We start from the raw sequence: 15,530 nt of genomic DNA on the forward strand, positions 1-15,530 counted from the left end.
AAATGAACATTAAGAACTCATTACATGTGAGGAGTAGGTAAAGGAAAAGGAGGCAGCAAGAAAGTGACGGGATATTGAAGGTGAGCCAGGAGATTATGGTAGCATGAAAACTGGGAGAGGAGAGAACTGAAAATGGAAAGACTAATGTAAGAGGTCATAGAATATTTGGATTGGAAAGCACTGTGTAGTTTGGCAGTACTAGGAAGTTGTTGGTAAGGTGAAGGTGGAAGCCAGGATGACTTCTAGGGAGGCACACCAAGATCAGGGAAGAGTGAGTGTATTTGTTTATATGATGAGTGGAAGAAACCAATGCAGGGTAAGTTGTTGGAAACACAAGAAAATGAAGAAAAAATTGGCAAAGCAGGGTCTTGAAAAGGTGGATTTTAGCAGAGTCCAATTAGCCCTTGATTGAAGGAAGGATACTTTTATTTTAAAATAGTCAAAAAAGAAGGAAGTATGGATACAAAGACAAAATTTTGTAGGTTGGAAGCAGGGCATTGAGCAAGTTTAGTTGATAGTGATGCCATCTGATAAGAAAAAAGAGAGGTGAGAGTATGAACTTAATGAAGAGTGGTGAAGATTTAGAATTGCTGAGGTGACTGTGAGAAGATACTGACTAGGGATGTAGAAGTAGTAGTGCCTAGCTAAGATAGAATATAATTAGTACATAGAGGCACCATGTCTGCAGGAACATGGTTTTCTCCAGCAGCACTGAGCAGCCAGGTCACAAGTGCAGAAAGAAGATGATTGGCTGAATTTATGCATGGTTGCAGTTTGGCCAAGATGGTATAACAGAGAGACAGTGGAGAAGGGGATTCAAGTTGCTGACAAGAAAATGAAGTGCTTATGGACCAGTCTGGATAGGAAAGGAAGTTAAGACTGAAGGAGTGTTACTATTTAGGGAAAAAGGGAGAGTCAAAAGAGTAAGGGAGTGTAAGAATTAAAAGAATAAGAGGTTTCTGGTCCAAGAGGAGGATATGGAAGTTTAAGATTTCAAAGATGAAACTGTCCTGAGTGAGAACATAAAGAGTGAAAAGGGTTTTCCACGCAGATGCTAAAATTGGTCAAGAAAAGAGACTGTGGTGAGCCAGGGCCAAAGTCTTCAGTGACTGGGGGAGAACAAGCAGGAGGTTAGTAGATGGCAGCACCTGAAGCATGAAATTGTAGTAGCCTGGAAGCAGCAGTTAGGAGTGAGGGGACCACTCACATTGGCTCCATGTCTGTGAAAATGGAGATGAGGGAAAATGTCAGTTCATTTCTCAGGAAGGCTACACACAAGTCTATTTCTTGGATTTCAATTAGAGCAAAGACTGAAAGTCAGAGGAAATGGGTGTTTGTAGACCTCATAACTGGTATTCCAAAAAAGTGTGGAAGAGAGGTTTGGGAGGGAAGATAAGTAGGGACGGGGAGTATATTAGCCAGCATAGGAATGAGAGAAAATGAAAGAACAGACAACTGGGTGGGCTTGTGTTTGAGGCTAGGACCAAGGGCGATCACCAGTCTTAGGCTTCTTTGTGTCACTCACGGTACTGAGTACAGTGCTTTCTGTGAATGGGCACATCCCTTTTGATGTTGAGCATATTTTGATACATCAAAACTTGAAAATAGCAGTAGTATAGTAGTATTTATTGTGTGATGCCTGGCGACTACAACCAGTTGTCCACAGTGCAGCCAGCATGATCATTTTAGTTTAAATTTTAAATCAGATCGCAACTAGCATTTACTGTGTTGAGACACTAGGAGAAAAAGGTGACTAGGACATGGTTCCTTTTCTCAAAGAGCTTGTATGACTATTGGACTTGTGGGATCATGCCCGTCGTACCTTCAGATATTTTTTTAAAAGATATAGCTCTATTATTTATTCTGATTTTAAGAACAATGTATTTACCAAGAAAATTCATACAATATGAAAAGTATATGGTAAAAAATAAAAAAATCACCTGTGACCCATCACCCACAATGATTATTGTTAAGAGTTTGATGTGTATCCTCCCCGACTTTAAAATAATTTTAAATCATTTTAATGATTTTGTTAATGGTTTTATCAAATGATTAGTGTGAATTTATGTATTCATTTTTACTCAAAATATTTTAACGCTTGTATATATTGGTGGGGTACAGTATGCTGTCTTAATACATGCATATAATGTACAATGATTCATGTGGGGTAGATAGTGTGGTTTTGTACCTATTAGTCCACCACTTTTCCTACTTCCCCCACCCTCCCGCCTCTAGTAACCACTATTCTACTTCTATAAGAACCACTTTTTTTTTAGATTCCATACATGAGTGACATCATGTGGTATTTTTTTCTTTGTGCCTGACTTACTTCACTTAACATGATTGTTTCCAGTTCCATCCATGTTGCTGTAAATAATAGGATACCATTTTTTTTTAATAGCTGAGTAGCATTCCATTGTGGATATATACTACAGTTTTTTTGTCCATTCATCTGTTGATGGGCATTTAAGTTGATTCCATCTCTTGGCTGTTGTGAATAGTGCTTCAATGAACATGGGAGTGCAGGTGTCTTTCTGATATATTGATTTAATTTCCTTTGGATATATACCCAGTAGTGGCATAGCTGGATCTTAAGGTAGATCTGTTTTTGGTTCTCTGAGGAACCTCCATACTGTTTTGCACAGTGGCTATACCAATTTACACTCCCACCAGCAATATAGGAGAGTTCCTTTTTTTCCAAATCCTCACCAAAATTAGTTATTTTTGTATTGTTGATAATAGTCAAAATGGAATGGAATGAGATGATGTCAGAACTGGAATGAGATGATATCTCATTGTGGTTTTAATTTGCATTCCTCTGATGATGATTGATGTTCAGCATTTTTTCATGTGCCTGTTGGCCATTTCTGTGTCTTCTTTTAAGAAATGACTGTTCAGGTTCTTTGCGCATTTTTTAATTGGGTTATCTGCTTTTTTGCTGTTGAGTTGTTTAAGTTCCTTAAATATTCTGGATATTAGCCCCTTGTGTGATGTGTAGTTTGCAAACACTTTCTCCCATTCTGTAGGTTGTCTTTTCACTTTGTTGACTGTGTCCCTTGCTGTGCAGCTTTATAGTTTGGTGTAGTAACATTTATGTATTATTGCTTTAGCTGCCTGTGCCTTTGTAGTCTTACTCAAAAAGGCACTGCCAGCTCCCATTTTGTGTAGCATTTCCCCTATGTTTTCTTCTGGTAGTTTCATAGTTTTGAGTCTTTGATCCAGTTTTAGTTGATTTTTGTGTATAGTGAGAGATAGGGGTCTAGTTTCAATCTTCTGCATGTAGATATCCAGTTTTCCCAGCACTATTTGTTGAAGAGACTGTCCTTTCCCCATTGTCTATTTTTGGCATCTTTGTGGGAAATCAGGGGGTTTCTATTCCATTGGGACTCTCTATTCCATTGGTCAGTTTGTCAGTTTATATGCCAGTACCATGCTGTTTTGGTTACTATAACTTTATAGTATATTTTGATGTCAGGGAGTGTGATGCCTCTAACTTTGTTCTTTTTGTTTGGGATTGCTTTAGCTATGTGGGGTCTTTTATGGCTCCATATAAATTTTAAGATCACTTTTTCTATTTCTGTGAAGAATGTTGTTGGTATTTTGATAGGGATTGTGTTGAATGGGTAGATTGCTTTGAGTAATATGGACATTTTGATGATATTAATTCTTCCAACCCATGAACATGGGATATCTCAACATTTATTTGTGTCCTCGTCAATTTTTTTTTACCAATGTTTTATAGTTTTCATTGTGTAGAGGTCTTTCACCTCCTTTATTAAATTGACTCCTAGATATATCTTTTTTTTTTTTTTTTGGTAGCTATTGTGCATGGAATTACTTTCCTGATGTCCTCTTTGGCTACTGCATTATTGGCAAATAAGAAGGCTGTTGATTTTTGTGTGTTGATTTTGTATCCTGCCACTATACTGAATTCATTTATTAGTTCTAGTAATTTTTTGGTGGAGTCTTTAGGGTTTTCTATGTATAGGATTATGTTGTCTGCAAATAGGGATAGTTTGACTTCCTCCTTTCTTTTTTTTTTTTTTTTTTTTTTTTTTTTTTTGTCTTTTTCGTGACCAGCACTCAGCCAGTGAGCGCACTGGTCACTCCTATATGGGATCCGAACCCGCGGCGGGAGAGTCGCTGCGCTCCCAGCGCAGCACTCTACCAAGTGTGCCACGGGCTCGGCCCTGACTTCCTCCTTTCTAATTGAATGCTCTTTATTGCTTTCTCTTGCCTTATTGCTCTGTCTAGAACTTCTGGTACTATGTTGTATATGAGTCGAGAAAGTGGGCATCCTTGTCTTCTTCCAAATCTTAGAGGAAAACTCTCCAATTTTTGTCTATTCAGTATAACGTTGGCTGTGGGTTTGTCATATATGGCCTTTACTTTGTTGAGATATATTTCTTCTATACCTAATTTGTTGAGTGTTTTTATCACAAAGGGATGTTGGATTTTATCAAATGCATTTTCTGAGTCTATCAAAATGATAATGTGGTTTTTGTCCTTCATTCTGTTGATATGATGTATCACGTTTATAAATTTGCCTATATCAAACTATCCTTGCATCTCTGGGGTGAATCCCACTTGATCATGGTGTATGCACTTTTTAATGTGTTGCTGGATTCTGTTTGTTAATATTTTGTTGAGGACCTTCACACATGTGTTCATTGGAGATACTGGTCTGCAGTTTTCATTTTTTGTGTCTTTTTCTGGTTGTGGTGTGAGGGTAGTGCTGGCCTTGTAGAATGAGTTTGGAAGTAATGCCTCCTCTTCAGTTTTTTTGGAGTTTGAGAAGAATTGATATTTGAGTCTTCTTTAAATGTTTGGTAGAATTTGGCAGTGAAGCCATGTGGTCCAGGGATTTTCTTATTGGAAGACTTTTTATTACTGCTGCAATCTCATTACTTGTTATGGTCTGTTTAGGTTTTCTAGTTCTTCATGATTCAACTTTAGTAAGTTGTACGTGTCCAGGAATTTATCCGTTTCTTGTGGGTTTTCCAGTTTGTTTGCATATAGTTGTTTGTAGTAGTCTCCTATGATCCTTTATTTCTGCAGTATCAGTTGTAATATCTCCTTTTTTTGTTTCTGATTTTATTAATTTAAGTCTTCTCTCTTTTTTTCTGTTAGTCTAACTAAAAGTTTAATGATTTTATCTTTTTGAAAAACCAACTCTTTGTTTCATAGGTCTTTTGTGTTTTTTTTAATCTCTAATTCATTTATTTCTGCTCGGATCTTTGTTGTTTCTCTCCTTCTACTGATTTGGGGTTTGGTTTGTTATTATTTTGCTATTTCTTTGAGTTGTAACATTAGGTTGTTTATTTTCAGTCTTTCTTCTTTTTTTATGTAGCCATTTATTGCTATAAACTTTTTCTTAGACCTGCTTTTGCTGTATCCTATAGGTTCTGGTTTGTTGTGTTTTCATTTGTCTCCAGGAATTTTCAAATTTCCTTCTTGATTTCTTCATTGACCATTCATTGTTTAGGAGATTATTGTTTAATTTCTATGTATTTGTACAGTTTCTAGTGTCCCTTTTATTGTTGATTTCTAGTTTTATTCCATTGTAGTTGGACAAGGTAGTTGATATGATTTTGATTCTTTTAAGTTTGTTGAGACTTGTTTTGTGTCCTAACATATGGTCTATTCTAGAGAATGTTCCTTGTGCTGCTGAGAAGAATGTCTGTTCTGCAGCTGTTGGATGAAATGTTCTATAAATTTCTGTTAGGTCAAGTCAGCCTATAGTAGAGATTAATTCTCATGTTTCCTGGTTAATTTCCTGTCTGGATGATCTGTCCTTTGCTTAAAATAGGGTATTAAAGTCCCCAATTATTATTGCATTAGAGTCTATCTCTCCCATTAGGTCCAATAGTAATTGCTTTATATAACTGGGTTCTCTGGAGTTAGGTGTATATATATTTAGAATTGTTATATCCTTTTGTTGAATTGATGCCTTTATTACTATATAATTATATAATGACCTTCCCTGTCTTTTTTTTTTTTTTTAATTTCTTTGGCTTGAAATCTATTTTATCTGGCATAAGTATAGCTACTTGTGCTCTTTTTCATTTCCATTTTCATGAAATGTCTTTTTCCATCCCTTCACTTTCAGCTGGTGTGTGTTTTTATTGGTTAAACGAGTTTGTTGTAGGAAGCATATTGTTGGTTCTTGCTTTATAATCCATTCAGCCACTCTGTGTCTTTTAATTGGGGCCTTTAATCCATTTACATTTGGAGTTATTTATGGATATATAGGGATTCATTACTGTCATTTTGCTGGGGTTTTCTCCTGGTTGTTTTGTAGATCCTTTTTTTCTTTTTTCGAGTCTTACTGTCTTCCTTTGCGGTTGAATGATTTTCTCTAACTTTACATTTTGATTTCTCACTATTTGTTTTTAGTATGCCTCTTATAAGTTTTTGTGTTATGGTAACCATGAGGCTTACGAAAAACATGTTATAGTTATAACAAATTATTTTGGGCTAATAACATCTTAACTCTGATAGCCAAGAAAGAAGAATACGCTATAGTCAGCTCTACACTTCAGCAACACCTCCCACCCACTCCCCACACTTTTTGACATTTTGGTGTCCCAACTTACATCCTTTAATATTGCCTGTCTCTTATATTCTTCTTATATATGTTAATATCTTGTTAGGTTTATCATTTAGTCTTTATGTTAAATTTATAAGTGGTTTATTCACCACCCTTACAAATTGGAGTATTCTGAGGTTGTCTGTGTATTTACTTTACTAGTGAGTTATGTACCTTCACATGTTTTCTTGCTACTCTTTAGTGTCATCTTCTTTCAGGTCAAAGAGATCTCTTTAGCATTTCTTGTAGGGCAGTTTTAGCATTGATGAATTCCCTTAGCTTTTGTTTGTCTGGCAAAGACTTTATTTATCTTTCGTATTTGAAGGTTAGTTTTGCCAGATACAAAATTCTTTGCTAACAGTCTTTTTTCTTCAGTACTTAGAATATATCATCCCATTCTGTTATGGCCTATAGACTTTCTACTGAGAAAGCTGCTGAGAGATGTATACTATATATTTCTTTTCTTTTGCTGCTCTTAGTATTCTCCCTTTGTGTTTGGTTTTTAATCATTTGATTATGATGTGTCTTGGGGGTGTTGCTCTTTGAATTAAATTTGTTTGGTGACCTCTGAGTTTCTTGTATCTGGATGCTGTCATCTTTCTCCGTACTTAGGAAATTTTCAGCCATTATTTCCTTGAATGTGCTTTCTAGGTCTCTTCCTTCTTCTTCTCCTTGAGGTGTGCCAATTATGTGGAGTTGTTTCTCTTGAGGGAATCCTATATTTGCTATATTTGTTTCATTTTTTCTTATTCTTTTTCCTTTTGCTCCTCTGATTGGATAATTTCATGTGTTTTATCTTCAAGCTCACTGATTCTTTCCTCTGTTTAATTCTGCTGTTGGAGCTATTTTTTCAGTTAATAAAATGTATTTCTAGAATTTCTATTTTTTTTTTTTTTAGTTGATTCTATTCCTGTATCAGGTTTCTTGTTCTGCTCTTGAATTTTTTCCAGATATCATTTAATTTTCTATCTGTATTTTTTTTGTGTCTCCCTGAACATACTTAAGAGAGTTATTCTGAATTCTCTGTCAGACATTTCATAGATCTGGTGTTCCTCTGTGTCCATTATTCATGCTTTGTTTCCTTTGGTGGCCACATATTTCTGTTTTCTTGATCTTTGTGTTTTTACAATGATGCCTGGGCATTTGAGGAGATTGTTACCTCTTCTGGGTTTTTATAGGTGGTTATCAGAGCTTTGGCTCTTGTCTGTGGGGTGTTTTTCCATCCTTTAGTGGCTTAATAGCTATTGCCAGCACTTAGACTCTGCACAGAAACATGTGCTGTTCTGTGCCTAGTTTATGAGTTGGGGGAACTACCTGTGGAGACCAGACCTTGAGCTCTGTGCTTTGAGCTAAATTGCTGCTTTGCTGCCGATTCTCTTGGAAGGCTTTTTGTGTGGATCGTTAATCGCTTCCAGGTCTGGGCTTTGTGGAAATCCCAGCCTGCAACTGAGTCTTTCCTGCAGATTTTGTCACTTACAGTTCTATCTATCGCCTGACCAAATTTCACTGAAACCAGCTGCCTTCCCTGTGTCCAGTGTTCCCCCTTCAGGCCAGCCTTTCGCCTGCACTCCAAAGGGTTCCCATGGGGCAGGCTGTGTATGCACCCCTTGCAATAACTCACTGGCCTCTGGGTGCTCCTTTTCTCCAGTCAGCTGTGGTTGCTTTTCCTGTGTGAGCCCAGGTGAATCCTGCCAGGGTCTTTATGGCCTGTGGGCTGGTGTGCTCTGAAACCCTCCTCTCACCTGCAGACTCCAAGGAGGTTTATGTGAGTGATGCTACTGCAGCTTCTTCCAGCTTTAATCTGTGTGCAGTAGCCACTGCCAGCCACCTACCAGGTGACTCAGAAGTGACCAGGGTGGCTCAGAAGCATCCAGGGCTCAGAATGATGGGCACTGTCCCTACACCCTCTTGCTGTAGCCTTTTGTACCTTCACGAACTCCACAGGTCTCTCCTCTTTCCCCAGCTCCAGCAGTCCAGGTTGGCAGACTACTTTTTAATAGTTGTAAATTGGTTTACTTGTGGGGAAGAGTGACAGTGGGAATCATCTATTCTGCCCTCTTGATAACATCACTCCTCAATTAGTGTGAATTTAACCACTGTAACAGGTCATTAGAAAACTTAGTGAGAGCAGTGCACATATACGTATGTGTGTATAAAGGATCAAATTACGCATGCTGTTTATAATCTTTTTAAAACTCATATTACAGATATCTTTTATATACACATGTAATAGATCAAATGTTAGTAATAGCTATATAGTATTCTCTCCCATGGAAGTACAGTTTATTTACTAGTCTATTGATAGGTATTTAGGATATCTACAATTTTAGGTCATTATAAAAATTAGGCATGAAATATTCTTATATATTCCTTTGGAAAACATGCATATCTCCTGATGAGAAATTCCTAGTGGCGTTATTGATGGGTCAAAGCATATGCACATGTGTTCGTCCTTCTGTGGCTCCCACTGCCCTGGACAAACTGCAGAATCCTTCGCGTGGTATTCAGGGCCTCCACTTACTTCTCTGCCTCATTTTTTGCTGTGGCCCACTATCACACTCTGCTCTCCAGCTATATTTAAACCACTGAATTGTGATTTCTGTAATAAATCTTATTTCTGCTCTCTAGGGATTTTCAGATGTGGTTCCTGTATCTGGGGTACCTATTTTATTTAATTTGTTGAGGCCCTCAAGGTCTCAGCTTGGACTTCCCATCTGTAAAGTTTCCCTTGACTTATTAAGGTTGTCTTGATTTTTCTTCCTACCTGATTCCCCCCAAACCCCTTGTACCTATTGTGGAAATTTCATCTTATCCTAATCATAGCATTTATAACACTTTGTTGTTGTTTGTTTTCTTCACTAAATCATAATCTCCTTGAAAGTCGAAATAGGGTTTTTCCTCAGTGTTGGATTTCCTCCTCCTCAGACAAAACTTAGTATATAGTGCACACTAATAAATATTTGTTGAATCAGTGAACAAATGTAATAACAAAGGCCATCTCCTCATCAGACGTTTCCTTTCTGTCATAGAAAGGGCACAGGAACTATTGTGTCACCATAGTAGTAGAGTTAAATTTGCACCAGGTGTAAGATTCATATCATTTTCTTGTACTTCTGCATCTATGTGAAACATTTTAACTCTTACTTTTATTTAGAGTTGTTACAGAGTAGAGAGAAAAGGCTTCATGAAAGTGTGGGAGAACATACAAATGTCTAGAGTGTAGCTGCTTGTAAAAGTGATAACTACAGTTAACCACAGCAGAAACAACTGAGTCTATTAAAAAAAAAAAAAAAAAAAAAAAAAACTTTTTAAGAAGATTTATTTATCTTTTTGAGTTAAAGTTTGTCAGTTCAAATGGATGCTGTTTTGATAGTTCTTATCTTAAGTTTCGTTTGGTTTTAAAGTACAAAATCCTCTTCAAAGTCACATAAGATAAAAAGAGAATTGTATTTGGGAGCCCTCTAGGAGAATCAAAGGGGGAAAACTGCACACCCAGACCCCCAGAAGAGTAGAAACTCAAGTGGTCTGTTGGTGGCGCTTTCTGTATTGCTGCTCCATTCCTCCCTTCCGACCTGCTCTCTCTGGGTCAACTTAAGTCAAATGTGCAACCCCAGTGCAGTCATTTATATAGGGAATATGGGATGGACTGGTCACCTGGTCTAAAAATGGATTTCAGATGATTCACCTTGAGGTAATGGAAGAAAAAGACAGTTCTCAAAGAAGGGTAAATAGTTATTGGGCTAACTAAAGGGATATGTGAAAAATATCTGCTGTAGACTAATCTGATTTGAAATTGTCTGAATCTTTTTTTACTTAAAGTAAATTATGCATGATGAGATGTATTTTCTGTTTCTAATATATTTTGGTCAGATACAGTCTTTATGCTATAAAAATATATAATTATTGCAGTACTCTGGAAAAAACTCCTGTCATGTTCCAAACAATAAAAAGGAAATAAACTGTCTTGCAAAATTTTTATGATGATATTTTTTATTTTTAAGAATACTTACTTGTAAATATTTTATAACTTCAGGTTCAAAAACTAATAATTTTTTTATGTTTTATTCATAGGTCATGCCTTGACTGCATTGGTAAAAATGCTATCATTTTAGAAAGTCAGATATCTTTATTACCTCCTAAACTTCTGCAACAAGTACTCAAAAAAATAACATTTTGGACTGCAGCTAATCACCGAGAAGAACAAAGAGTTCAAAAAGAAGAAACAAAATAAATATCAGTGGATCAGTAGCAATTAAATTGTTATATACTCTCTATATTTAATGGGTTTAAACATTTTAATTAGACTATATGTTTACTGCCCCACGCCCCTCACCCCCAAATTGTAAGCTTTATTTAAAGGATAAAATTTGAAACAAAATGCTCTGTTAAAGTGATTATATGGTATGTTATACATGTAAATAAGATTTTAATGAAGATTAATTTATATTTGTATTTGTAAACCAATTTCCTTATAAGCTACAGAAAATTTATGCTTTCTGAAAGTAAGTACAATGTTAACATGTTTAACTCAATGTATACTCTTTACTGGAAAGATTATACAAATTTGAGAATAAGAAAGTATCCCAAGGACTTCAGAAATTCCCCAACATAATTGTACACACACACACACACACACACACATGATATCAACTTTCAGAAAGGATAAATTTTCTCAAGTCACCTTTAAATTACCTTAGGTTTTCCTTAAATAACTCAGCTATTAAGGAACTTCTTAAATAACTAATACAGCTGGCCAAAAATTATAAAATAGGCAAACACCAGTATGATATTAAATATTGAAATACTGTCCTTTTAGCACTTACCTAGGAAAGTATTTTTAGGCATCATCGTAACTTTTCCTCACCTCTATTTGAGTAGGGGAATAAATATCTTCAATTGTCTCTGTTACTCCTAAGTTATTAGTTTGTCTAGTTTTATATATTTATAAAGACTATGTTTTAAAGTATATAAAGTAGAGGCTTATTTATCATATAGGCTGTGAAATATTGAAAAGCATTTATACTTATTAACTTTTGAGATATCTTAAAATACATTCTGCTTTGGAAGAGTGATTATAAAGTAATTTTTGTAAGTAATGAAATAGGATAGTAATCTAGTAATTTGACTTTATAGAAACCCCTCAATTTGGCCCACACCACTCTACAGAGCTGATGTTCAAGACACTAAGATGTTGAAAGTCTAGTATCTTCTTTTATTTTCAGCATTACCATCGGTACAGAAAGGGAACACTGTATCTTTATATAACCCCAAAATTGTACATATGCCATAATTAAGAAGTTTTTCTTCATTTGATTACAGTCATGCCCTTCCATTGAATTACTAATTATAATTAATTACTAAAAAGTTCTGTATATAAAATTATTCTCCACAATATCACCATGCAAGCTATATCTGAAATTTTAAATGTTAGAAAATATATATTTCTATATTGAAATATATATATAATTTATAATGAAAACTATAATAGTTGTAGTATTTCACTGAATTTTAGAGATATATTTTTTATGTATGTACTGTATTTTGGATGTGTAAAGCTTCCGTTTACTGAAATATTTTGTGTTTATATTTTATTTATTGTTCCAACTATATAGAATTACTGTTTTCATAGTTTTGTTCATGTGAACTGGTCATTAGAGTTGATTGTGCAAAAAAATATTTCAGTGTAAGTTTTCCTTTTTTTTTTTTCTATTTTTAGGCTAAATAACATATTTTGAAAATGAATCTCACAAGTAATATACATCTTAGAAATAATTATCTTATTACTATGGACTTCAGTATCAGCATTTTTATATTTAAGGCAAAAAAATACCAAAACCTAATTGGACAGTGACAGATGACGTCGAGTGGAATGAACACCTTTTAAAATGGTTTCTGGGTTATGTGAATGCCTTCTCCAGCCTCTTAGAAGAACACCTCTGTTTTTAAATGATTTATTTGGAACGTTAAAAGTTGGATTGGCCACCTCAAAAATACATACTCTTATTCAGGCTTTAAAAGAATGAAAATCTACATATTATCTTTAGCACACAAAAGTAGTGCTATTTTTATTTAACTTAGTAGACTTATGTGTTCTGAGGTAGCCCCATAGTAGGAGCAGAAGGGAATTCTAATCTTTGCCTTCAATGTCCAAAATTTGGCTTAAACCTGTGCTTCCTTGCTATTAGGATATAGAAAGATTCTAGGAGCTAGCAAAGCCAGTTTTGAAGTTCCATAGGCTGAGCAATATTGACTCCTCACTTCTTACCAGCTGATGGTTTACTATCAAATTTTGTGCTGTTGACCTCCACAGTACGTAAGAGCCCAAGAAAACAATAGCCTCATAATTTTACCTCTGAACTCTTCCTTACTGGCTCCCTCCTTGGAAGATGACTCTAGAAGAGTTGCTGGGGTTTTTTTCACGTGGATCACAAAATGCGTGTGCAGTCTGGTTCTCCAGGAAGAAGAACCTCAGGATATTTTTCCAGTTGTAAAGAAGAATTTTTTTATGGTATTATTATCATGTTTAATATAATATAATAAACAGCCCATCAAAGTTGGTGTACATTTTTTTCTAAATAATATCTTTGCATAAACACCTTTTAAAAAAAAATTATTAGCCTCTTGCACCTAGAAGCTTAAAAATATTGTTTAGAACTGTGTACTGTCAGCTCACACACACAGTGATGTTTTCACCAATGTACTATTTATATGTGTATATGTTTGTGAGAGAGAAATGAAAGAAACCATGATAGAATAATTTTAAGGATATTCCATTACGTTGACAAATTGAAATTTAGATTTTAGGACATTTGGTAGGAAAACAAGCAATTTTAAGGAACAGGTAATCCCTCTGTTCACCTTTTTTGGTGCCTATTTTTCCATCGTATTAATGTAATTCTGCTGAGATTTCTGGTTTGATGAAATTACTATACAGTCCAGCATGTGGACACAGCAAGAAGAACATTTTTTAATCACTCAAAGTCCATAGTTTACATTAGGATTCATTCCTGTTGTACATTCGATGGATTTTGACATATATAATGAAATGGATCCACCAATGTATTATACAAAATGGTTTCACTGCCCTAAAAAAATCCTCTGTGTTCCACTTTCCTTCCCCCATGCCCTGGCAATTACTGATCTTTGCACTGTTTTCATAGTTTTACCTTTTCCAGGATGTCATCTAGTTGCAATAATACAATACGTAGCCTTTTCAGATTGGCATCTTCACTTAGTAATATGTATTTAAGTTTTCTTCTTGTCTCTTCATGGCTTGGTAGCTCATTTCTTTGTAGTGCTGAATAATATTCCATTGTCTGGATGTACCACACTGTTTATCCATTTACCTACTGAAGGACATCTTGGTTGCTTCCAAGTTTTGGCAGTTGTGAATAAAGCTGCTATAAACATCCATGTATAGCATATTTTCTTATGGACATAAGTTTTCAGCTCATTTAGGTAAATAGCAAGCAGCAAGATTGTTGGATTGGTTGGTAAGAGTATATTTAGTTTTGTAAGAAACCATCGGGCTGTCTTTCAGTGGCTGTACCATTTTGCATTCCCACCAGCAATGAATGAAAGTTTCTGTTGCTCCACTTCCTTGCCGGGATTTCATGTCATCAGTCTTTCAGATTTTGGCCATTCTAATAAGTGTGTACTGGTATCTCATTGTTTTAATTTGCAATACCCTAGTGACATGTAATGTTGAACATCTTTTTATATGCTTGCTTGCCATCTGTATGTGTTCTTTGGTCTTTCAGATTCTTTGCCCATTTTTCAATCAGGTTCACTTATAGTCGAGTTTTAGGAGTTCTTTGTGTACTGTGGGTAACAGTTCGTTATCAGATGTGAATTTTGCAAGTATTTTCCAGTCTGTGGCTCGTCTTCCCATTTTCTTGACATTGCCTTTCACAGAGCAGTTTTTCATTTTAATGACGTGCACCTTACTTATTTCTTCCATGGGCTGTGCTTTGGTGGTGTATTTAAAAAGTCATCACTATACCCAAGGTTACTCAGGTTTTAATATACATTATTTTCTAGAAATGTCATAGTTTTATGTTTTACATCTAGGCCTGTGATCTATTTTGAGTTCATTTTTGTGAAGCATGTGAAGTTGTCTAGATTCATATTTTTGCATGTGGATGTTCAGTTGTTCCCACATCAGCTGTTGAAGAGACTATCTTTTCTCTATTAGTGTTTCTTTTGTTCCTTTGTCAAAGCTAAGTTGACTATAGTCACATGGATCTATTTCTAGGCTCTCTATTTTCTGTTCCATTGATCTATTAGTCCCTTCTTTCACCAGTACCATACTGTCTTGATTATTGTCACTTTATATCAAATCTTGAAGTTGGGCAGTGTCCTCCAACTTTGTTCTCTTTCCATCAGCTCCTTCAAAATAGCTTCTCCTTCAAGTCAGCTATTTTGGATCTTTTGCCTCTTGATGTAAATTTTAGAATCAGTTTGTAAATATACACAAAATAACTTTCTGGAATTTTATTCTGTTTTTTTAAGATTAACAGCAGTTTATTAGTCACATACACTCAGTCAGGAGGAGCTACTATACTATAAGCAATGCAGGCCAACACAGGGGTTGCACTTGGAAGCAAAGAGAACAAACGGGATGGGGATAGGATTTGTAGTATCAAGAAGATGAGATGCTCCTTAGTTTCTATGGAAAAATGTGATTGGTTTGTTTGAATAATTCTGAGTTCAATGTTTGCAAAAAAGTAGAAATCCGTAATCCGGAGACCCTCTTTAAAGTTGAGCCACTGATACTGGCTGGCTGGTTAGCTCAGTTGACTAGACTGCAGCCTCGTAACACCAAGGGCAAGGGTTCGGTTCCCTGTTCTGGCCAGCCACCAAGAAAAAAAAAAAAAAGGAAGGAGCCACTGATAAAACACTATATATTTATAATTTGTATGATGTCTCATCATGTTGTAAA

At 35.6% G+C, this 15,530-nt stretch overlaps 1 protein-coding gene across 2 annotated transcripts in view; it reads left to right on the plus strand.

Annotated features, from left to right (window-relative positions):
- KLHDC1 (kelch domain containing 1) overlaps nucleotides 1–11,983 on the plus strand; it is a 63,405-nt gene extending 51,422 nt beyond the window's left edge. For both annotated transcript variants that reach the window (XM_063090707.1, XM_063090708.1), the window contains one exon: nucleotides 10,661–11,983. In XM_063090707.1, the coding sequence (XP_062946777.1) occupies nucleotides 10,661–10,820 (160 nt within the window). In that variant the 3' untranslated portion in view covers nucleotides 10,821–11,983. The remainder of the gene's footprint in view (nucleotides 1–10,660) is intronic.
- Nucleotides 11,984–15,530: the final 3,547 nt, after the last annotated feature.

This window comes from Cynocephalus volans, chromosome 3 (assembly GCF_027409185.1).
Source record: "Cynocephalus volans isolate mCynVol1 chromosome 3, mCynVol1.pri, whole genome shotgun sequence".
Classification (NCBI taxonomy): domain Eukaryota; kingdom Metazoa; phylum Chordata; class Mammalia; order Dermoptera; family Cynocephalidae; genus Cynocephalus; species Cynocephalus volans.